The sequence below is a fragment of the Lithobates pipiens genome, unplaced genomic scaffold (genome assembly GCF_037356315.1).
Source record: "Lithobates pipiens isolate NorthernLeopardFrog02 unplaced genomic scaffold, aLitPip1_a1.2 Scaffold_3, whole genome shotgun sequence".
NCBI classification, from domain to species: Eukaryota; Metazoa; Chordata; class Amphibia; order Anura; family Ranidae; genus Lithobates; species Lithobates pipiens.
In genome coordinates this window covers 60,470,043-60,494,543 of record NW_027507790.1, presented here as the reverse complement: position 1 = coordinate 60,494,543, position 24,501 = coordinate 60,470,043, and the positions used below count along the sequence as shown (strand labels likewise).

The window sequence follows — 24,501 nt, the reverse complement described above, 5'->3', positions numbered from 1 at the left end:
TGATTACTGCTCCGCACACTCTTGGCATTCTGTTGATGATCTTCCAGAGGTAGTCACCTGAAATGGTTTTCACTTCACAGGTGTGCCCTGTCAGGTTTAATAAGTGGGATTTCAAGCCTTATAAATGGGGTTGGGACCATCAGTTGTGTTGTGCAGGAGGTGGATACAGTACACAGCTGATAGTCCTACTGAATAGACTGTTAGCTGCTTTTTTCTTGCCATAATACAAAGTCTAAGTAAAGAAAAACGAGTGGCCATCATTATTTTAAGAAATGAAGGTCAGTCAGTCCGAACAATTGGGAAAACGTTGAAAGTGTCCCCAAGTGCAGTGGCAAAAACAATCAATCGCTACAAAGAAACTGGCTCACATGAGGACCGCCCCAGGAAAAGAAGACCAAGAGTCACCTCTGCTGCGGACGATAAGTTCATTTGAGTCACCAGCCTCAGAAATCGCAGGTTAACAGCAGCTCAGATTAGAGAACAGGTCAATGCCACACAGAGTTCTAGCAGCAGACACATCTCTAGAACAACTGTTAAGAGGAGACTGTGTGAATCAGGCCTTCGTGGTAAAATAGCTGCTAGGAAACCACTGCTGAGGACAGGCAACAAGCAGAAGAGACTTATTTGGGCTAAAGAACAAAAGGAATGGACATTAGACCAGTGGAAATCTGTGCTTTGGTCTGATGAGTACAAGTTTGAGATCTTTGGTTCCAACCACCGTGTCTTTGTGCGACGCAGAAGAGGTGAAGGGATGGACTCTACATGCCTGGTTCCCACCGTGAAGCATGGAGGAGGTGTGATGGTGTGGGGGTGCTTTGCTGGTGACACTGTTGGGGATTTATTCAAAATTGAAGGCATACCGAACCAGCATGGCTACCACAGCATCTTGCAGCGGCATGCTATTCCATCCGGTTTGCGTTTAGTTGGACCATCATTTATTTTTCAAATAGGACAATGACCCCAAACACACCTCCAGGCTGTGTAAGGGCTATTTGACCAAGAAGGAGAGTGATGGGGTGCTGCGCCAGAGGACCTGGCCTCCACAGTCACCCGACCTGAACCCAATCGAGATGGTTTGGGGTGAGCTGAACAGCAGAGTGAAGGCAAAAGGGCCAACAAGTGCTAAGCATCTCTGGGAACTCCTTCAAGATTGTTGGAAAGCCATTTCAGGTGACTACCTCTTGAAGCTCATCAACAGAATGCCAAGAGTGTGCGGAGCAGTAATCAAAGCAAAAGGTGGCTACTTTGAAGAACCTAGAATATAAGACATATTTTCAGTTGTTTCACACTTTTTTGTTCAGTATATAATTGGACATGTGTTAATTCATAGTTTTGATGCCTTCAGTGTGAATCTACAATTTTCATAGTCATGAAAATAAAGAAAACTCTTTGAATGAGAAGGTGTGTCCAAACTTTTGGTCTGTACTGTGTGTGTGTGTATATATATATATATATATATATATATATATATATATATATATAATATGTGTATATGGGGTTTTCTCTGGCCGATACCGATATTTAGAAATCGCCGCGCCCGATGGGCGATATATGATGCCGATTTTTTTATTTTTTGACACCTTTCACACTGGGGCGTTTTTCAGGCACTTTTGGGCTAAAAATAGTACCTGTAAAGTGCCTGCAAAACTGCTCCCCTGCAGTCTGTGTGAAAGTCTGAATGCTTTCACACTGAGGCGATACGCTGGCAAGATGTTAAAAAAAAAAGTCCTGCAAGCAGCATATTTGGAGTGGTGTATGCCGCTCCTCCACCACTCCTGCCCATTGAAATGAATGGGCACTGCGGCCGAAGCGCCTGCAATGCGGTTTGGCAGCGGTGCTTCACGGGCACATTTAACCCCTTCCTCTGCCACTAGCTGGATTATAAGTGACCCACTAGCAGCCGAATAGCGCCGCTAAAATGACAGTAAAGCGCCGCTAAAACTGGCAGCGTTTTACCATCAATGCCCGCCCGCTCCAGTGTAAAAGCAGCCTTAAGTGATACAGAAAATTTCTTACATTTAAACATTTATTAAACAAAACAAACATCCAATCAGTTCACTTGTATGTATAATTTAGATAAAAATTTATATATTTATATATATATATATATATATATATTACACAAAAACAGGTAATCAAAACGTTTGGATTAAAAAAAATGGGCTAACTTTACTGTTTTTTTTTTAAATCGGTGTATTTTTTCCCAAAAAATTGTGCTTGAAAGACCGCTGCGCAAATACTGTGTGACATAAAATATTGCAACAACCGCTATTTTATTCCCTAGGATCTCTGCTAAAAAAAAAAAAAAATATATAAATATATATATATATATATATATATATATATATATATATATATATATATATATATATATATATGTATATATAAATTTTGGGGGTTCTAAGTGATTTTCTAGCAGAAAATACAGGATGTTTACTTGTAAGCATCAAGTGTCAGAAAATACTTCGTCTTTAAATGGTTAAACTGAGAACTTCTACACACTAATTCATTCATAAGTGGAAACATTGTATCTCTTTGCTCTTTTCTTGGCAGACTGCCCAGAGAGGAAACAAGTCCCTTCACTAATGTCTTTAGGCAACTCTTGCATTGACTTCTATTATATATTTGTCGACCTCTAATATATATGCTGAAACAACTAATCGATTTACTATTTTTATTATCGATTAATCGGCCAGTAACATAATGGGGGATAAAAAAAATAAAAATAAAATGGGCCCTTAATAGTACAAAAATAGCAAATAGTCACTACTGTAAATATTACTTTCACAGTTCTTCAGTAAAAAAAAATATTACCCACTTAAAGAGGAAGTAAACCCTGATGGGTTTACTTCCTCTTTTTTTCCCTGCAAAGGTAAAGCATAATGGACTACTATGCATCGCATAGTAGCTCATTATGTGTCACTTACCTGACACAGGAGCCAGCGAAGTCGCCGCTGATCCCTGTAGTCCGCCGCGTCCATCTTGCTGGTGGCGTCTCGCAGCTCCGACCAATGACAGCGGCGCAACCGCGATGACGTCACTCCCGCGCATGCGCACGGGAGTCGCGCCTCGCAGCTCCGTTGCTGTCATACGGCGAAGCCGCGATGACGTCACTCCCGCGCATGCGCACGGGAGTCGACAAATTTGGCAAATCCATTCTTGGATTTGCCGCATTTAGTGCGCCTGCGCGCCGCTGTCTACGGCGCATGCGCCGTAGACAGCGGTGCCCATTTTTGGGCAAATATCTCCTAAACCATATAGGTTTAGGAGATATTGCTTGGACCTACAGGTAAGCCTTAATCTAGGCTTACCTATAGGTCCAAGTTGTTTGGAAGGGTTTACTTCCTCTTTAAATTTTTATTTGCATTTTTTGTACTATAAAGGGCTAATTTTAGTTTGTTTAACCCCTTTATGTTACTAAACGTCTTAGACCTGGTTTACATCTATGTGTTTTATGGTGCTTTTTTCAGAAACGCACTACAGTACATTTACATGGTTTCCTATGGGACACGTTCACATCTATGCTTTTTTCAGCCGCTGCGTATTTGGAAAGGGTCAGGGACTTTTTTTTTTTAACCACTTAAGCCCCGGACCATTTGGCTGGTCAAAAACCAGACCACTTTTTGCGATTCGGCACTGCGTCACTTTAATTGACAATTGCACAGTTGTGCGACGTGGTACCCAAACAAAATTAACGTCCCTTTTTTTTTTTTTTTTTTCCTCCCACAAATATAGCTTTCTTTTGGTGGTATTTGATCACCTCTGCGGTTTTTATTTTTTGTGCTATAAACAAAAAAAAGCAATATTTTTGACTTTTTGCTATAATATCCCCAAAAATATGTAAAAAAAACAAATTTCTTCCACAGTTTAGGCCAATATGTATTCTATTACATATTTTTGATTAAAATAAGCATATGATTGGTTATCTTGTCTACAAAATGGGGGATAGATTTATGCCGTTTTTTTTTTTTTGTTATATTCGTAATGGCAGAAATCTGCGATTATTTATTTATTTTTTCGTCACGACGACATTGCGGCGGACAGAACGGATGCTTTTTACACTATTTTGGGACCATTGGCATTTATACAGCGATCAGTGCTATAAAAACGCACTGATTACTGTGTAAATGTCACTGGCAGGGAATGGGTTAACAACCACTCCAATACCAGGCACTTTTGCCCCTTCCTACCCAGGACACTGTACCCAAACTAAATTTTTATACTTTTCTTCCCACAAATAGAGCTTTCTTTTGGTGGTATTTGATCACCTCTGTGGTTTTAAATTTTTTGCTAAACAAACTAAAAAAGACAGACATTTTTTTGAAAAAAATAGTTTTTCTTCGTTTCTGTTATAAAAGTTTTTTTCTCTTTTACTGGCGGGCACTGAAGGGCACTGATGAAGTGGTACTGATGGGCACTGGGGAGGCACTGATATGTAGAATTGGGCACTGCTGATAGGTGCCACTGATTGGGTAGGTACTAATAGGTGTTAATGCTGGTCACTGACACTGATGTACACTGGCACTATGGTGGCACTGATTTGCACTTTATTGGGCACTGGCAGGGGATTATGATGCGGCACTGGCTGGGCACCGATTGGCAACTTATGGGTACATTTGATGGAGGCTGTGCTGATAATCCATATGCTGATTATCAGCACAGACCCCCCTCTGACAGGGAGAGCCACCGATCGGCTCTCCCTGTCAGCGCGAACCAAGGAATGCCGTTTACCGGCACTTCCTAGGTCACGTGATCAGCTGTGATTTGGTCACAGCTGATCACATGGTAATAAGCCTCTGTCAGAGCCTTCTTATCACGATCGGAGAGGCTGACACGCCATGCTCGTGATCGCGTGCTGCGCACCGGCATGTTATCCTGCTGGATGTCGTATGACGCAGTCAGGATAACCGAACCACCTCCCGGACGTCAGTCTGTTCTAGGCCGGGCGAGAAGTGGTTAAACACTAGGTGGCGATCAAGGGGTTAACTGTGTTCCCTCAGCATGTTCTAACTGTTGGGCGGATGGGCTCACTACAACATGACCGATCACTGGGAGCAGTAGATCACTGTCATGTTGCTAGGCAGAACAGGGAAATGACATTCTGCCTCTCCTTACCATGATCGCAGTCCACTGGTGGACATTGCGCCCACAGGCACACTCCTGTGGCGCTCGCACCCACTAGCCACAGATCACGCAACAATGTACGGGCACATTGTTTTGCGCACCGTGCCACTTTGATGACGTATATCAGTGTGAGCCGGTCGGCAAGTGGCTAAGCAGAGAAACGGCCCCAAAGCAATAATGCTTCCACCTCCGTGCTTGACTGTAGGGATGGTGTTCTTAGGATCATAGTGAGCATGTTTCTTCCTCCAAACACAGCGAAATAGAGTTAATGTCAAATAGATACGTTTTGGTCTCCTGTGACCATAGCGCTTTTTCCCCAATCCTTCTCTGAATCATTTAGATGTTCATTGACATGACTACATGTGCGTTCTTGAGGAGTGGGTCTTGCAGTGTTTGGAAGGAGGAAAAATGCTAACTGTGACCCTAAGAACACCATCCCTACAGTCAAGCACGGAGGTGGAAGCATTATGCTTTGGGGCTGTTTCTCTGTTTAAGGTACAGACTGACTTTTCCACATTGAGGGGCCATGTATTGTAAAATCTTGAATGAGAACCTTCTTCCCTCAGCCAGAACATTGAAGGTGGGTCATGGATGGGTCTTTCAGCATGACTCTGACCAAAAACATACCGCCAAGGCAACAAAGTAGTGGCTCAAGAAGAAGCACTTTAAGGTCATGAAGTGGCCTAGCCAGTCTCCAGACCTTAAAGTGGATGTAAACCCACCACTCCTCATTACTAACCATTGCCATACTATTACTCTACATGTGTATACATGCCTCTTACATGTATCTCTACCTGTGAAATGTCACCCCCTTCTGCATGTGAAGCCACACAAATCTCCGAAAACGAAAAGTGGGTCTATTTTCCGGTGCTTGGTGGGCGTAGTCGTGATGTCACCAGACTCCCTGCCCACCTCTACACTCCCCCTTGGCCAGGCAATGTTGCAAGGATGAACCTTGCGCTTGTTCAGTGAAAAGTGCGTGCCCAGGAGAAACGGAGTGCGTTCCGGGCAGAAGCAGTGTGCGCTCATGGCCTCCTGTCACTCCTGCACATGTGCTATACACTTTTTCGGCTGTCGTGGAGGATTCGTGGATAGTGGAGGGAATGCAAAAGGGGGGGGGGGGGGGTCTGCTGAGAAGTAACAGCACACATTTATCTGTTTTTTTTTTTTTTTCCTTACTGAAAAAAAGATAAGATGGGGTTCTTAGCGCTGGATTAACTCTTTGTGGGTATAGATGACATCTTCCACTGTACCATGTAGAAGTCTTTATTAAAAATATTTTTTTCGGGATTACATCCACTTTAATCCTATAGAAAATATGTATGGAGGGAGCTGAAACTTCAAGTTGCCAAATGACAGCCAAGAAACTTTAAGGATTTAGAAGATCTGTAAAGAAGAGTGGAGTAAAATCCCTAGAGAAATCGAGAAAAATCTGGACGGCCACACTCCAATGCAACACCTTTATTGTAGTTAAATAAAATCCAGATAGCCACATACGGTCACAGAGTGGGCAACAATAAACAAATCAGCACCATGAATGCATTATAAGTGGCAAAAATCATTCCATGCATTTCAAGATACAGAATATAAAATATGAAATCCAAAATGTAAGTGTAATGTTTTTTTCTATTTTGTGTCATCCTATGGTATATACCATGGGTAGGCAACCTCGGCCCTCCAGCTGTGGTCAAACTACAAGTCCCATGAGACGTTGTAAGACCCTGACAATCGCAGGCATGACTCCTATAGAGGCATGATAGTTTCATCACAGCTGGAGTGCCGAGGTTGCCTACCCCTGGTTATATACTGATACTGCCTCAGCTGTTCTGCATTCTGTTCTGGTAACTGGTCTTCCTACCCTTTATGTGGGTAGCCCAGCCCAATTAACCACCTTTTTGAAGGGGGGAGGTGACTCCGACATATACGGGGCATAGCCTGATTCACATTGGCTATGATTAAACACCCATCTGTGGCATGAACTACTTGTCCTGTATCTCTGTGACTGCATGTGACTATCTGGATTTTAATTGACTACAATAAAGGTGTTGCACTGAAGTGCAGCCATCCATATTTTTCTTGATTTCTCTGTTATTTGTAGAGCCTGCACCTGTGCCTTGACTAGCAGGAGATTTTATCATTGGATTATTGCCTAGAGCACAGTGAGTTTCCTATCTTGTTGGACCAAAATCCCTCCTGAGATGTGTGCAAACCTGGTAACCAACTACAAGAAATGTCTTATCTCTGTGCTTACCAAAAAGGGTTTCTCCACCAAGTACTAAGTCATGTTTTGCTTGGCGATCAAATACTTATTTTAGTCACTGAACTGCAACTCAATTTATAACTTTTGTATCATGTGTTTTTTTTTTTTTTTTTGTTGGTTGATATTCCGTCTCTATCATTTAAAATACACCTAAAAATTATAGACCCTTCATGTCTTTGTAGGTGGGCAAACTTACAAAATCTGCAGGGGATCAAATAATTTACCCACTGTATATGCATTGTGTGTGTTCAAGTGGAAGTGTACTCTGTAAATGTGTAGTGTGCGTTTTTGACAGTGTTCAATGTGGAACATGTGGTTATTGAAACAGTATGGAGTAAGGCTGGCCATAGATTATGCAATTTTCATTCCTCCAATCCATCAACACAGTCAGCAACCATATAGCCATGACTTTAGGAAGCTAGAAAACTCTGCCTTAAAGTTTGATTAATACCCTCTAAAATTATGTGACATTTAAAAATTATTATGACGAAAATTTATTTTGTAACTGATTATGTTTTTGGTTTGTTTTTTAGCTGTGATATGTCCATACTTTCACGTAATATAAGAAATTGATGTGTATTTGCTTTCTGAAATTTGGATTGTTATTTTTCTTTTAGTCTTTGGATACTCCTGCCAGCCCAGTGTCAGAAATTCCAATTGCCATGGAGGCAATGACTTCATTTGGTACTATTTTTAATATTATCTTGGTATATAAACAGACAAACTGTGTTTTTGGTGTTCAAGTATTCGTATTGATGGTGAACAGAAATCTTAGATTCTTAAAGGGGAACTGCACTATGAATTAATATTCAACAGGTAATTCCCCCCCTATGTAACAAAATTAACTGCTTGGCCCCACTGCTGTCATGAGTGAGTTACTTGTCCCTCCATACCCAGAAGTAGAAGAGGTTTTCTTGGTTCCAGACAGCTGAATGAAGTGGGGAAAACAAAAGAATAGTGAGTTTTTTGATGCTGAGGGATATTGGCTACTTGCCTACTTAGCACGTATAGCCCCTTCCTGCCCAAGCCAATTTTTAGCTTTCAACGCTGGCACACTTTCACAATTTTGTGGTCGTGCAACACTGTACCAAAAACTATTTTTATAATTTGTTTGAGACAGATCTTTTGGTGATATTTAATCACCACTGATAGGCTGCACTGATGGGCTCGGATAGGCAGCATTGAAAGGTAGCACTGACTGGCATCACTGTTGGGCACTGTTGCGTCTGCACTGATGATCAGTGCCCTTACAATCTGTGATTGCCTCTATTGTGAGGCAATGCCGCCGATCGGCTCTCCTCTCCTCTCCTCACACACTGTTGGTGTGAGTCGAGGAATGCCGATAATCGGCTTTTCTTTGTTTATATGTGATTAGCTGTGTTTGGACACAGCTGATCACATGGGTAAATGGCTGTGTAGGAGCAGGAGGAGGAGCTTCTACTTTTTTATTTTTTTTTTATTTTTATTTTTTATGGAGAGATATACACTTCTCAAAAAAATTAGAGGAACACTTTAAAACACATCAGATTTCAATGGGGAAAAATATCATGCTGGATATCTATACTGATATGGACTGGTTAATGTGTTAGAAAAGGAAGGATGCCACATCATTTGATAAAAATGAAAATTATCAACCTACAGAGGGCTGAATTCAAAGACCCCTGAAACCCCGGAAAATTATAGTGAAAAAAATGATGCAACTGACTAGTCCATTTTGCTGAAATTTCAGTGCGGCAACGAAAAATTGTACTTTTTTTTTTAGTTTGTATGGCCCGAACGTGCTTGTTTGCACACCTGACATTTGGGCATGCTCCTAATGAGACAATGGATGGTGTCCTGGAGTATTTCCTCTCAGATCTGGACCAAGGGCATCACTGAGCTCCTGAACAGACTGAGGTGCTCTATTGGATTTAGGTCAGGCGAGTGTGGGGGCCATTCAATGGTATCAATTCCTTCATCCTCCTGGAACTGGCTGCATGCACTTGCCACATGAGACTGGGCATTGTTATGTACCAGGAGGAACCCAGGACCCACTGCACCAGCGTAGGGTCTGACAATAAGTCCAAGGATTTCATCCCAATACCTAATGGAAGTCGGGTGCCATTGTCTAGCCTGTAGAGGTCTGTGCTTCCCTCTATGGATAGGTCTCCCCAGACCATCCCTGACCCACCACCAAACCAGTCATGACGAACAATGTTACAGGCAGCATAACGTTCTCTACGGCTTATCCAGACCCTTTCAAGTCCGTCCCATGTGCTCAGGGTGAGCTCTCATCTGTGAAAAAGCACAGGGCGCCAGTGATGGACCCCCCAATTCTAGTGGTCAATGGCAAATGCCAATCGAGCTCCACGGTGCCGGGCAGTAGTGAGCACAGGACCCACTAGAGGACGTCGGCCCTCAGGCCACCCTCATGAAGTCTGTTACTGATTACTGGTCAGATACATTCACACCAGTGGCCTGCCAGAGGTCATTTTGTAGGGCTCTGGCAGTGCTCACCCTGTTCCTCCTTGCACAAAAGAGCAGAAACCAGTCCTTCTGGTGGCTTAAGGACCTTCTATGGCCCTATCCAGTTCAGCTAGAGTAACTGCCTGCCTCCTGGCATCTCCTCCATGCTCTTGAGACTGTGCTTGGAGACACAGAAACCCCTTTGGCAAGGAGTTAGACTGCCTGTGCAACCTCTATAGGGTCCAGATATCGCCTCAGGCTACCAGTAGTGACACTGACTCTAGCCGAAGCAAAATTAGTGAAAAACCATAAGAAAAGATGAGTAGGGAAAAAAATGTCAGTGCCTCCACCTGTAAAATCATTCCTGTTTTTGAGATTGTCTCATTGCGTGAAGCACGCTGCGCTCTCTAATTGGCCCGGCAGGGTAAGGGGTAGGGGGGCTGAACTGACGCGGCCCATCTCCCAGCAGTGGGGAAGGGGAACTATCAAAAACAGGTCTCCGTTCCCCTCTCCCCACTTAATGGTGCCAAATGTTGCTGGGGGGGGGGGGGGGGGAGGAGGCGGCGGGAAAATATAAGCGAGAGTTCCACTTTTGGGTGCAACTCCACTCAAACTGACCAGATCAATATCCCAGGTGTTTAATTGACTTGATGCTATACTCTGATTCAAAAAGTGTTCATTAAATTTTGTGAGCTGTGTGTGTGTATATATATGTATGTATTTTATAATAATAATTTTCTATTTTTTTTTTTTTTTTTTCATTCTATGCACCTAGACCCAACACAGAACCTATTTCTTGATTCCAACTTTTCGGAGTCAGGATCTCATTTACACAATATTACACATTTGTCTCCCCAGCAGCAAACAACTGGCAAACTTGGTAAGCAATTCCAAGGTATGATAAAAATATTAAATTTACAGGTGTTGGCTACGCTAAGCTGTTTATGATATAAAGTTTGGAAATATAGCCTATGTATTTTTGTGTCTTTTCTTTCTCTTGTAGGTTCCTCTACTGCTGCCATTGGAGTACCACCCTCTCTACACTTGGCTGCTCTGGGTAACAAGCATACTGAAACACCTAAGGTTTCTATGGTGCCAAACGCTACTACCGTTCACCCAGGCAAAACTCCAGCTCCAAGAGTTGCCATCTCCACTGTACCCACCAGTACACATATAACGCAGCAGCAGCTCATCAGTGATTCTCAGCCTTCAAAAGGAAAGCCTCAGGCTTTTAGCATTCCAATCCTACAGTCTACCCAGAATGAAATCTCTCAGCAGAGTCAAGGGATGTTGGTAGATCAGACGTCTTCCTTGAAATCACCCTTGTTGCCGGTATGTGATAAATCACAAATGCTGTTATGAAAAGGTCATGCATTGTACACCACATATCAACGTACAGACCTAAATTAAACCCTCTTCTGGCTACTAAAGATTTTTTTATGTCCGAAAGAATAAACCAAATAAAAGTTGTTAAATGTGTTGCATGTACTTTTCATCAGCCATCAACTGCCTTTGTATTTAATACTTTCTAGATAGATGTATTGAGAACCTTGTGAAGGTCTGAGCTAGGTATTATCTATACTAATAATTTAAATCTGTTTTACTGCTTGCCGCCCAAGATACGCCATATGAAGTTCTGGCTTTTGAGTGGTGGTATCTGAATAATGCCTGCAGCTACAGGGATCATCAAGATATCATTATTTTCTGCTGGGGATTCCCTGCACCATAAAAACAATCATGTTCTTCTTGATTCTTTTTACTGGCAGTGGGAGGGGACATCCTTTCCCCACCACCCCGTGCTGACCTCCTGTGCTTCTACCAGCATGCGTTGATTGGCATGGCGAATAGAGATTCCGGTGACCAAATGGTCCCCCAGCCATCTTCTGGAGCCCCGGGTGCAACGTCATGTCCGGCCCGGCGGAAGTAAACATTGCTGAGTACTTTCCTGCCTTTTTGGAGAGATGTGGAGTCTTGTACATCTCTCCATAAAGAGGACCTGTCATGTACTATTCCTATTACAAGAGATGTTTACATCCCTTGTAATAGGAATAAAAGTGATCACCAAAAAAAAAAATTTAAGGAAAAGTGTAAAAAGAAAAACATTTTTTTTTTTTTTTTAATTGTATATTTTATTTTATCTTGGTGTCCCTGCAAACTCGCACACTTTACTGTGCGGATGCATTTCTTAGGGTACAGATATTTTAATAAATGATATTGGATAAAACACACTTCTGTATGTATGTTTCAAGCCGTTTAACTGTCATCATGTGCAAGTTTGACTCCTGCAGCCATTGGTCCCATATTTTGTTGTATTTGGCTGGACATCCTCTATTAATATATATGCATTTTTTTTGTTTGGCAAGGTGTTATTTATTTCTGTATTCAACTCCCCAGTCCGGGGAGGTGAAGGCCTCATCCATTTTTTTTTTTTATATGACTGACTTTCCTAACTGAAAATAACATCTCATAGAGGAACATATTTATAGATGTATCTATTGTATCAAGAAATATTCCCAGAAGGCATTGCTTTTGATCTAGTGCTAAGGGTGGACCCATGTTGTCATGCAGGAAAGTTACAACTTGTTTCCATAGACCTTGTATTTTGGGGCATGCCCAAATTGGGTGAAAGAATGTGCCAGTCTCCTGGCTGCCCATCAAACATACTATGATCTGGTTAGGTTTGTATCTAGATACTCTAAGGAGTGTGAGATACGCCTTGTGAATAACGTAGACCTATGACAGTCTATCCGAGAGCTTAGGGGACACTGCTCACTGCTTTACAGGATTCCAGTGCCTCATCCCATTGTTCATCTTCCATTGGTCCTACCTCCCTTTCCCATCAGGGTTTCAGGTCATATGCTAGTTTGGTAGAGACGGGGGAGGAGAGCATGTTATAAAAGGCCGAGATGAGTTTATGAAGGTCCGCGCTCTTAATGTTTGCCATAATAACATTAGAGGCAGAGAGCGGGAGGGAATGTGAAAATTGAGATTGTGTCGCATGGCAGAGTTGCAAAAATCTAAAAAACATGTGGTTTTGGAGTGTGAATTCCTCTCTAAATGTGTTAAATGTCTTGAGGTTTCTGCCTGTTAAAATGTGATGTAGATAAACTATGCCCTGAGTGGTCCAGGTCCCAGTGTCTTGTATTTTAAGGAATTCCGGGAGACTCCTGTTATGCCATATTGGTGTATAATCGTCGTATGGTGGTATTCCTAGTTTGGATGATGCTAGGTCCCATATAAGTCTATAGTGGTACAGTAGGTTTTGTCTATCTCTCCCTGGATCAGTCCTGTTGTTATTGCATAGATCAGATCCTTAGTGTGCTGTGCCCACTGTGGACAAATCAGAGTAATAAATTGTTTCCTATCCGTCTTATCAAGTTGAAATAGTAGGGATAACTGTGACACTCCCTGTAGTATATTTTTAATGAAATTTTTCTTACTGTGTAAACCACACAGTAATATTCTCTGTAAGCACTCCAACCTTGCAGCACGATTAGTGCATGTTAGTTAAGGTCTTGTGCACTGCTCTTTGCACACTACAATTCACATAATTCCTAGTCAATGTCGCAAGCAAAACATGCAGTGGCACCATGGAGAACGAGAGCCCTCTAACAGGAACTCGGATAACTGCATCATCCCTAAATCAGCAGTTTAGTGTCCCTTTCATTTTAAAGATCATATGAAATGTGCACATTAAATCAACTTAATTAAATTGGGAAAAATATACATTTTAAAAGCAATTTAAATTAAGTTATTTATTGCTGTTGCAACAAAATCCTTATATGTTAAAAAAAATAAAAATAAAAAATAAAATATCTGTTACCATTTAAGCCTTTATCTTTGTCACTTTTGAGCAGTTTCTGTGATTCTGAGCTGTAAGATATACACTTTGTGGTTTTTCATTTATTCTGAGTTTAATTTTCCCAGCAGGTGTCTTCATCGAAGTCAGGCTCTGATGTTGCAAAGCCCTCAACTCCTGCCCCTTCCTCACCTCCCACCCCGACCTGTATTTCAGAACCTGCCCTTTCAACTGCAGGTGTCTCACCTAAGAGGATGATGTCCCCAGGGGCCAGCAAGGTTTTGTCACCTGCTTCATCCAAGTCACCTTTACCCCAGGACTCCCAGAGTTTACAAGCAGTTACAGATGACCTGCCACAGGAAATGTCCAAACCATTAGAGCAGGTAATTTAAAAGTTAATTTAACTTTGCTATGCAATAAAATATTTTAATATAGGAAAAGGGTTCATATATAATTACCTGTAAATACCTTCTGTTTTAGGAAGGTTGTGTTGTACTTTAAAGTGAAATCAATTTTTGTTAATATGTAGGTAAGTGTTAGAATCCCTTTCAGCTGGTAACACTTGTTCTGATGGCAATTGTCTTATAATTCTACCTTAATTTACAGAGCTTTCTTTGTATTTAGTTTTTTTTTTGTCCCCAGGAGAGTAAGGCTATCAGTGATCCGCATTTTTCCAAAGCGGGAAAAACACAGGTGGCACTTTGTGAGGAGTAATCTTAGATATGTATAGCATTTTTTTGAAGGACTCTCTTAAGCTGGATTCACACCTATGCATTTTTTTGCTATTTGCACTACAGGACATGTTCCATAGGAAACCATGTTAAATGGACTGTAGTGCAAATCTGCAAAAAGCGCTAAAAATGCATAGGTGTGAATCCAGCCTAAGTCAATTTATGTTAAATAATATGCAAATCACATGTAACTTCATAAATAAATACATTCTTGCTACTGTGTATTTTGGTAACATTTTATTTTGACTAACGCATGTTTATAGTCAAAAAGAAGGTGTCTTGATTTTTTTATTTTTTTTTGGCTGATGAAAATTGTATCAGATTTTCTACAAAAAAAATTGTTTAATCTACAAAAATGTTTACTTGCTCATACTTGCTACATTTCTTATATTGCATTGTGCAGGAAAACCATATTCATCAACGAATCACAGAACTTCGGAAAGAAGGGCTTTGGTCATTGAGGAGGTTACCCAAACTTATGGAGCCCAGCAGACCAAAGTCGCACTGGGACTATCTTTTGGAAGAGATGCAGTGGATGGCTGCTGACTTTGCACAAGAGAGAATGTGGAAAATTGCCAGTGCTAAGAAGGTAGTGAAATGTGGTTACATTGTTTTTGCCATTTCTTAATGACGGTAGCGTTGATTTACTAAAAGTAAATAGACTGTGCACTTTGCAAGTGCAGTTGCCCCAGAACTTAGTAAATTAAGTAATGGTTCACTTTACAAAGAATACCCAATCACATGCAAAGACGCCATTTTTGTTTGCATGTCATTGGATGATGAAAATAAGAGTTTTACAAAGTTTGCTAAGCTCTGGAGAAAATGAGTGCAACTGCATTGGCAAAGTGCGCAGTCTATGTGCCCTTAGTGCGAGGGTAATATACTACACAAGTAAATGCGCAAAAACAGGGTTAAAGATTTTTTCCCAATGTCCACCAGTCTCTCACCAATTGAAACCAAAAATCCAATTATATGAATGAGAGTCCATATTATGTTAAGATCCGTATGATTATAAATGCTACTGTCCAGTAGAACAAAGGAAAGCATTTAAAACCAGGATCTCCATATCCAAGGCTGCCATCAGTGAAGGACAGAAACCATGTTCCAAAGTCTGAAAAAAAGCAAAGGAAGAGGCGCCTCTTCCTTTGCTTTTTTTCCTTAGTATGAGGGGCTTTCAAGTCAAACCAGGGGTTTTAATTTTACAGGTATAAAAATTGATGGTACTACATGCAGTAGTAAGTGTAAAGTGTAACCTATTACTGATAGGCGGAGCACATGTCGCGGGCCAGTCCAGAGAGCGTTAATTAAGATGCCAGACAACAGTGTTAGTGCGTGCATGGGACAGCATGTCATGATGAAGTTTCTTGTAAAAGGAGTAAAACCTGTTGATATCTACAGAAGACTTCGAGCACAGTACAGTGATGAGACGCTCAGCCTTAGTAAGACACTTGAATGGTGTAAATGTTTCAAAGATGGCCGTACCTCCATCAGTGACTATCCCTGACGTGGTGGTTTCCAGCCCACAGCAGTCATTCCTGTGCACATTCAGCATGTGGAACGCCTGATCCTGGATAATCTAAGCTTTGCCTGTTGTGACATTGCACAACAAACAAATCTTTCCGTGGGGAATGGTGAACACAATCATTCACGGACATTTGTATTTTTTAAATGTTAGTGCACACTGGGTACCAGCTGAGTTTCCGATTTTGACCGGCACAGAAGAGTTGAAGTCTGCACTGTGTTTAGAGTTGCACAATTAAGAATCGTTACCGCAATTTTTATTTTATTTTTTTTCCCTTTGCAGTCTTGACAAAGTATTTTCCAAATTCTTTCTATGCAGAGAATTCTCTCTACTCTGTTGAATCCGACAGCCATCAAAAGAAAGGGAGATAAAAAACTAAAAACGGGCAGTCTGCCACGTAGCACAACATTGTTTAGCAGTGGAACCAATTAGAAACATTGTGTAACAGTGTGTAAATGAGGAAAGTTTAACGACTTAAACACTAAGGCTGCATTCACACCTGTGCATTTCAAAGTCACGCATTTGTTTTTTGCTACTTTTTTAACTGAATTTTGCCGTGATTTTGTTCAGGTGACCAATGTAAAAGGCAGAAAAATGCCTGTAATCTGCCCCAAAGAAGCTCATGTTCTGTTTTGAGCTTAGGGTGTTTTTCAGCGTTTTTGCTTCAGGTTACAAAACACTCAGATGTGAACAGATGTCATTGAAATTAATGGGGTTTTGCTTTTTGGAGGTTTTTTGGTCGTTTTATGAGCTGAAAACGCTCCGGGGGTTTGCATTCCCATACAAGTCTTTTGAAATGGAAAGCCAAGTTGAAGCAGGTCAGAGTGGGGGTCAACTGCAGGTCATACATAGCTGTCATTGAATTCTGGATGATTTCAGTAGCATCTCAAACTGATGGCAAACTAATGCTATTAATACAAAGCACATAGGCCCTTTAGCTACTGTTCTATGAGACAAGGTAGAAGACAGGAAGGGGAAGGTAAGCTTTCTAGCTGTTATCTATTGCCAAAGATTGACTTGTCAGAATGGTCAGGAATTTGACCACAGTGACACCATTTTTGGAGGCTGTTGGGGATACAGTGGCAAAAATAATTATTTGATTTCCTGCAGATTTTGTATGTTTGCCCACTTGCAAGAAATGAAGGGTCTATAATTGTTATCACAGGTGTATTTAAATGATAGAGACAGAATAGCAACCAAAAATCCAGAAAAAACAAACAATACAAATTGAATTGCAGTTCAGTGAGTAAAATAAGTATTTGATCCCTTACCAACCAACAATAATTCTGGCTACAGTATGTGCTCATGTGATGCAGATTAGTCCTGTTAAATTAAGAAGGTACTCCTAACGACTACTCCTTTTTGTGTATAAAAGAAACCTGTCCACAGAATCTTTCTTCCATTCAAAACACACCATCATAGGCAAGGCCAAAGAGCTGTCAATGGACACCAGGGACAAAATTATAGACCTGCATAAGGCTGGAATAGGCTACAAGACCATCAGCCAGAAGCTTGGTGAGATGGGGACAACTGTTGGAATGATTATTCGCAAATGGGAGAAATACAAAATAACCATCAATCACCCTTGGTCTGGAGCTCCTTGCTAGATTTTGCGTCATGTGGTAAGGATGATCATGAGAAAAGTGAGGAATCAGCCCAGAACCAAATGAGAGTAGCTTGTGAATGATCTCAAGGCAATTGGGACCACAGTCGCCAAACAAACCATTGGTAACACAAGGTACCATGTACAGGCCTGTCTGAAGTTTGCCAGTGAACATCTAATGATTCAGAGAAGGATTGGGAGAAAGTGCTGTGGTCAGAGGAGGCCAGAATTGAGCTCTTTGCATTAACTCGACTCGCCGTGTTTACAGGAAGAAAAATGCTGACTATGACCCTAAGAACACCATCCCTACAATCAAGCACGTAGGTTTAAACATGATTTGGAGCCCTTTCTCTGCTAAAGGGTACAGGCCAACTTTGCCACATTTAGAGGCTGATAGACAGGGCCATGTATTGTAAAATCTTGGATAAGAACCTTCTTCCCTCAGCCAAAACACTGAAGATGGGTCATGGATAGGTCTTCCAGCATGCCAAGGCAACAAAGGAGTGGCTCAAGAAGAAGCACGATAAGGTCATGGAGTGGCCCAGCCAGTCTCCAGACCTTAATCCTATAGAAAATTTATGGAGGGAGCAGCCAAGATACCCTAAGGATTTAGAAAAGATCTGTAAAGAAGAGTGGACCAAAATCCATCCTGAGATGTGTACAAACTCTGTAACCAACTACAAGAAACATTTTAACTCTGTGCTTGCCGTCAAAGGTTTCTCCACCATGTACCAAGTCATGTTTTGCTTGAGTTGCAGTAAAATAAGTGTTTGAGACCCAATTTATAACAGTTGTATCATGTGCTTTTTTTTTTTTTTTTGGACACCGCTACAATTTTCATACTTTTGGCTCTGTATGCCACCAGAATAAAATTAAAACAAAACAATCCAAATTAATTTGAAGTGCAGCCTTTCAGCTTTAATTCAAGGGGTTTAACATGAATATCAAGTACAAATTTTGGGAACTGAATCAATTTTTATACACCCTCTCCCCATTTTCAAGGGCTCAAATGTAATTGGACAAATCAATATACTCCATAAATAAAATGTTCATTGTTAATATTTTGTTGAGTCCTTTACTGGCAATGACTGCCTGTAGTCTGGAACCCATGGATCTGGCCAAAGTCTGTTTTTCCACCTTTCTGATGATTTGCCAGCCTCTAACTGCAGCTGTCTTCAGTTGTTCTTTGTGGGTCTTTCTGCCTTTTAGTTTTGTCTTCAGCAAGTGAAATGCATGCTCAATTAGATTGAGATCAAGTACCGTATTTATCGGGGTATAACACGCACCCCAAGTTTAGGAGGGCACTTTAAGGAAAAAAGTTTTAGGAGGGAAGTTTAAGGGAAAAAAAACGTACATTTAAATGCCCGTCAATGCAGCCTTATCAGTGTGCATCTGCAGCCTTGTCCATAATTGCAGAACTGCCACTTCTTTCCCTTTGAAAGCTCCTGGGTTGCTTGTGTTTTTGGATCATTGTCCATCTGTACTGTGAAGCGCTGTCCAATCAACTCTGTTGCATTTGGCTAAATGTGGGCTGACAGTATATCTCTAAACACTGCAGAATTCATCCGGCTGCTTCTGTTTTCTGTCACATCGTCAATAAACACCAATGACCCAGTGCCACTGGAAGCCATGCATGCCCATGCCACCACATTGCCTCCACCATGTTTTACAGATGATGTATGCTTTGAATCATGAGCTGTTCCAATCCTTCACACTTTTTTTTTTTTTCCCCCTCATTCTGGTACAGGTTAATCTTAGTTTAATCCATCCAACGAATGCTTTTCCATAACTGGTCTGGCTTTTTTAGATGTTTTTTTTTTTTTGTTGTCAAAGTCTAATCTGGCTTTTCTATTCTTCAGGCTTATGAATGGCTTGCATCTTGTGGTTAACCCCTCTGTATTTGCTCTTGTGAAGTCTCTTGATTGTAGAGTTTGACAATGATACAGCCACCTACTGGAGAGTGTCCACTTGTCTGGATGTTGTGAATGGTTTTTGTTTCGTTTTTGAAGCCTTACAATGGCCTGTTTCACTTGCATGGACAGCTCCTTTGAACACATGATGTAGGTTCACAGCAATAGATCCCAAATGCAAATGCCACACTTAGAATCAACTCCAGAACATTTACCTGCTTAATTGATGAAGAAATAGGAGTAGCCCACACCTGGCCATGAAACAGCTTTTGATTCAATTGTCCAATTACTTTTGGCCCCTTGAAAAAGGGGGTTAGCTATTCTTAAGAGCTGTAATTCCTAAACCCTTCCTCCAATTTGGATGTACATACCCTCAAATTAATCCTGAGAGTGTGCACTTTCAGCCCATATCCATTCTATAACTATAGCTTGAAAATGTTTTGGTAATTAGCTTGTGTCCAAATATATATGGACCTAACTATGATAAAAATTATAGACTCAATTTCTTTGTGAGTAGGCAAACTTACAAAATCTGCAGGGGATCATATTGTTTTCCCCACTGTATATGCAGACACACTCTTATTGCAGCAGAGGTTTTTCTTTCTTTCTTTTTTACAGTCTCTTTAACTGTCAGGCATTGCATAGAGTTGATGAAAGAAACATTCAGTATTGCTAGGTTATCTACATCTATAAATTCATTTTCTGCATTAATTTAACTAAAGCGCTTGTTTCATAAGTTTAAGATTTTGATGTAACAAAAGCAGTGTAATCACTTCCCTTCTCTACATAGATGAATGGTGACGCATTAGTAATTTCTCTTTTTGAAGCGGTTTCCCATTATGGTTAATAACGAACAGATAATGCTTCTAGAGATTTTTCTTTTACAGTAAGTGTTTGTTTGCAGATGGCTAGAAGTGCTGCAAGACACTTGTCCGAGAAAGTGAAAAGTGATGCCAGGGCCAAGAAGGAAGGGGAAGACCGACTTAGACGTATAGCATGGCTAGCTGCTCGAGAGATTCAGCATTTCTGGGCAAATATTCAGCAGGTAAGGCTGGTAACTGGTGAAGCACCAGATTTGTACTATGTCCTGTGGTTTAATGAATATACAGGGTAAAATACACCGCAAAGCCTTTTATTAGGCTATTATTAGTTTAGTATTATTATTATTATTATAAGACTATAATTTTTTATTCATCATAAATTGTCATATATTTAGCTTTTAGTAATTGGCATTGACGTGCTCTGTACTTCTTATAAAGCTTCTTTTAAATTGAATCTAATGTTTTCTTCAGCAAGTACAAATTGCCTCTATGGTTCCATGAAAAACTACTGAATGAATAATATGTGAGAAAATATATGTGCATAAATAGTTTTTGTTGCTGCCAGCCGCTAACACTACTTCTGAAAGTTTTTAGTTTTTATTTTTTATTTTTTATTTTTTTTAACCTTTATTGTCCGTTGAGGGACACAGGAAGTTTTTTTGTATTTTCAGATTCTACTGACACCTACAGAAGGACTGGACACTGACGAGCAAAAAACTGTAGGCTGTCTAGAATAACCCCTGCTAGTAGGATGGAGGACTTTTCTTCAACCCTGTTGAGAAAAGCTTAAAGGAGAAGTCCAGCTAAAGCTCGTTTGGCTGGGCTTCTCCTATGGATCAAAGGAGTGCAGTTCTTTTTCACTCCTGTGACCCATTTTCAGCTCTCTGCTGACGTCACGGATATCTGTCCAGGCACAGTGTCATCCCGACAAAGTTTGGATCCACCAGATGCCTGGACTGACACCCGACTCAGCCTCTCAGCAAGCCGCTGAGAGCCTGAGACGGCCCGCTCTGCCCCTTACACAGCTCAGCACTCCAATGAGCATGGAGGGAGATGAGCAGAGAGCTGTGACTGACAATCTACAGCTTTCTGCTCATGGAGCTGTGAAAACCGAGCGATCAGTGATGTTCAATCGTTTGGTTTTTAGTGCAGAGGTGCCGGGGGACATTATGAATCTGATATATAAAAAAGAAACCCATACTTCTCTTTTAACTTAATTTTGCAAGCATAGTGTGCCCATCCCCACCCACCGCTATAAGGATACTGTGGCCAGACCCTGCTGGACATAGGCTGTTGCAGGGCTGGCCTGGAAGTTACCTTTTGGGCACTGGGTTCTGCTAAAAGGTACTCTCTAGAGGCTGTTCTGGTAACAAATTAGATACAGATCACTTTAAAGGTCCTTCAGCATTACCTCAGCACTTACCCTGACTCGATAGACACACGCTGTGAGTAGTAGGTTTTTAAGGCTGAGCATTGGGGGCTACTTAATTCGCTTTAAGCATTGAGCACCTTTTAAATTTCCCACTCTTCATTGGTTCCTAATGAGAAGGGTTCAACACTGAGCGATGTGAAACTTCGATATTTGGCCTGTTCATGCTGCCCATATACAGTGACTGACTGCATTTACCTCCAGCCATTCGACCATCATTTGCTTACCAGCTGTTTGGGTTTCATGAGTACCTGTGGCATCGCTTAACCAGCATGCATTCGCAACATGCCTGATTTTAGACATGGGGGACAGTCACAATGTAGCCCTCGGCTAACACATGAAGCTCCAGTGCTGCTTACAGCATGTTCACTGGTGTGCAAAACATCTGTATTTTACTCTCTAATCCATGAGTCTAATTTTTGGAATCTTGCCTACCTCTTTTGGGTGTTACCGGCTCTTCAGCCATCTCAGCTGAGGTCTTTACTCCAGTCATGTATGACTTTAAAGTAACATTAAAGTTTCATTTAAAAAACAAACCTGTTATTCTTACCTGCTCTGTGCAATGGAATGGATAAAACCACTTTAAGGCCTAAATTGTCCAGTTATTTGCAAATCTGACTGTGTAGAGGCCTCAAGTTCTCTCCCCAGGCTTTCCCTGTAGATTCTGTGTCACATCTGCCTGTGGCCTCTGAGCCATTACTGATGCTGAGTCAATCCAGTCCTTAACGGATGAGCTTGCCTTCTGAACAGTTGCAGTGTTCTAATACTGGTCCCTAATTAGGAGACCATTTTTACTCTGATGCGGAGTGTGCACCGCTATCAAACTAGAGGGTCAGCCTGCTGCTTCTACCAGTGCTATTCACAGATATGGGTTCTTTAAAGCTCATGCACAACTACTTTACACCTCCAAGTGCACCCACTGTTACAGATTTCTTTATCGTACATCACAGGACACGGAGCACCATAGTAATTACTATGTGGGTTATAGGCCACCTTCAGGGGATGGACACTGGCACACCCTAAACAGGAAGTTGCCTCCCTATATAACGCCTCCCATACAGGGAGCGCCTCAGTTTTTTTTCGCCAGTGTCTAAGGTGTTGGTCACGGTTAAAGATATACTATGAAGAGCTCACTGGAGCAATCCTTGCTGGACAAGCAAGCTAACCAGATCCATTCAAAATGCCATTTAAAGGCCAAAGTGGATGGTACCCAGGCCTCTTCACAGAAGAAACAAGGTTTTGCCTGTAACGCCTTTCTTGGATGGCTGGACCCTGGGACACAGTTCTTAGGCTTTGGTATTTTGATAAACATTCTGGCAGAGTGCTATACAGGTCCAGGGGAGTGGAACCCTTTTTTTAAGGAACCCAGTCCCTGAAGGTCTTTGACTTAGCCCGCCGTGATGGGTGAAAATTGGGTCTGTCTAATTATTCAGCAGAATCCTACGGCGGGGATAAGGTAAATGAAGGTCCTAAGCAACTTTGTTCACTTAAGAATACTTCTTTGAGCAAAAAATGTTTCTTGTCATGCCTAAGAATCGCCACTAGATGGTGTAGTGAGCTTACCTAAAGGTCATTCTTTGCAGTAGCCATACTTCTTTGTATATGCCTTGTGTCTGCAAAAAATAAACTTTTCACACCTCTCAGGGGATCTCTCCCAGGACGGTCGCAGCCACTATGGATAAAGGACAGGGGGATTGCTGGGGTCTCCCCATGGCAGCCACGGCTGTTCTGTTTCCCCCCTGCATAGATCAGCGCTCGGGCAGCGGACGTTCTGGCTTGCTCCCTCTGAGGTTGTTTCCTCTTGGGCTTGGATGGTTTACTTTCTACTGCCTCTCTCTAACCCCCCTAGGGAAGCAGAGTATGTGGTTTTATTCAAAAAATTTTCATGGTACCAAAACCGATTGGAGATGTCAGACCCATTTTAGATCTTAAAGATCTGAATCACTTCCTAAACATCTATTTTTACAAGGGGACAGTCCGGTCAGTTGTATCCACCCTACGGGGAGGAGAAGTTTTAGCATCTATAGACATTAAAGATGCATATCTATATGTGCCAATTTTACCAGCTCATCAGAAATGTCTTTTTTGTGGTGGTACATTGCCACTTTCAGTTCATGGCCTTGCTCTTCGGGTTAGCCACTGCTCCCTGGGTATTTTTCAAGGGTTCTGGTCCCAGTACTAGCAAGACTTAAGAGGCCAGGGTATAGCACTAATGGTATACCTTGATCTATGACAGCAGGTCGTCTGTCAGTGGCACAGTTAAATCAAAGGTATCCAGTACAGTCAGTTATCTGGAACACCATTGCCTGGATTCTCAACCTAGAGAAATCATCTTTACAATTAGTAAGGATTATTTTTGCCCCATGCAAAATCAATGCTATAAGGAAGCTGGTCCAGGTGGTCAAAGTGAGGAAGGCTTCTTCCATTCATCTTTTGTATGAGGTTGCTAGGGAAGATGCTGGCTTCATTCGAAGCAGGTCCCTATGTCCAGTTTCAAGATTGGTGCAATACAGTATTCTGTCTGCTTGGAAAAGAAAGGCCTAAGCCTTGGATTATCCAATGAATCTGGCCCCAAGGGTGCGCCAGAGTCTGTTAGTGATTGATAACCAGGGATTTTCAGGAAGGGAAATCCTTCATTCCAGTTACTTGGAAAATGGTAACAAAGGATGCCAGCCTATGGGGCTGGAAAGCAGTCCTCGAAGAGACCACTGTTCAAAGGAAAAGATCAGAGTCTGTGAAGTCCTTGCCCACCAACATCTCGGAGATTCGGGCAGTATGTCTGGCTCCAATAGCCCGGACGTTCAGGTTGTGTAATTGTCCCGTCAGGATACAGTTCCGACTATGCCACAGCAGTGGC

General features: G+C 41.6%; 1 protein-coding gene across 9 annotated transcripts in view; it reads left to right on the top strand.

Annotated features, from left to right (window-relative positions):
• LOC143940419 (E1A-binding protein p400-like) overlaps window positions 1–24,501 on the top strand; it is a 198,696-nt gene that overhangs the window by 19,586 nt on the left and 154,609 nt on the right. For 6 of the 9 annotated variants that reach the window (XM_077461760.1, XM_077461765.1, XM_077461764.1 and 3 more), the window contains exons 3-8: window positions 8,002–8,068; window positions 10,605–10,724; window positions 10,833–11,161; window positions 13,757–14,011; window positions 14,763–14,948; window positions 20,299–20,439. In XM_077461760.1, the coding sequence (XP_077317886.1) occupies window positions 8,002–8,068; window positions 10,605–10,724; window positions 10,833–11,161; window positions 13,757–14,011; window positions 14,763–14,948; window positions 20,299–20,439 (1,098 nt within the window). The remainder of the gene's footprint in view (window positions 1–8,001; window positions 8,069–10,604; window positions 10,725–10,832; window positions 11,162–13,756; window positions 14,012–14,762; window positions 14,949–20,298; window positions 20,440–24,501) is intronic. The other 3 variants (XM_077461762.1, XM_077461761.1, XM_077461758.1) reach the window with 3 other exon arrangements.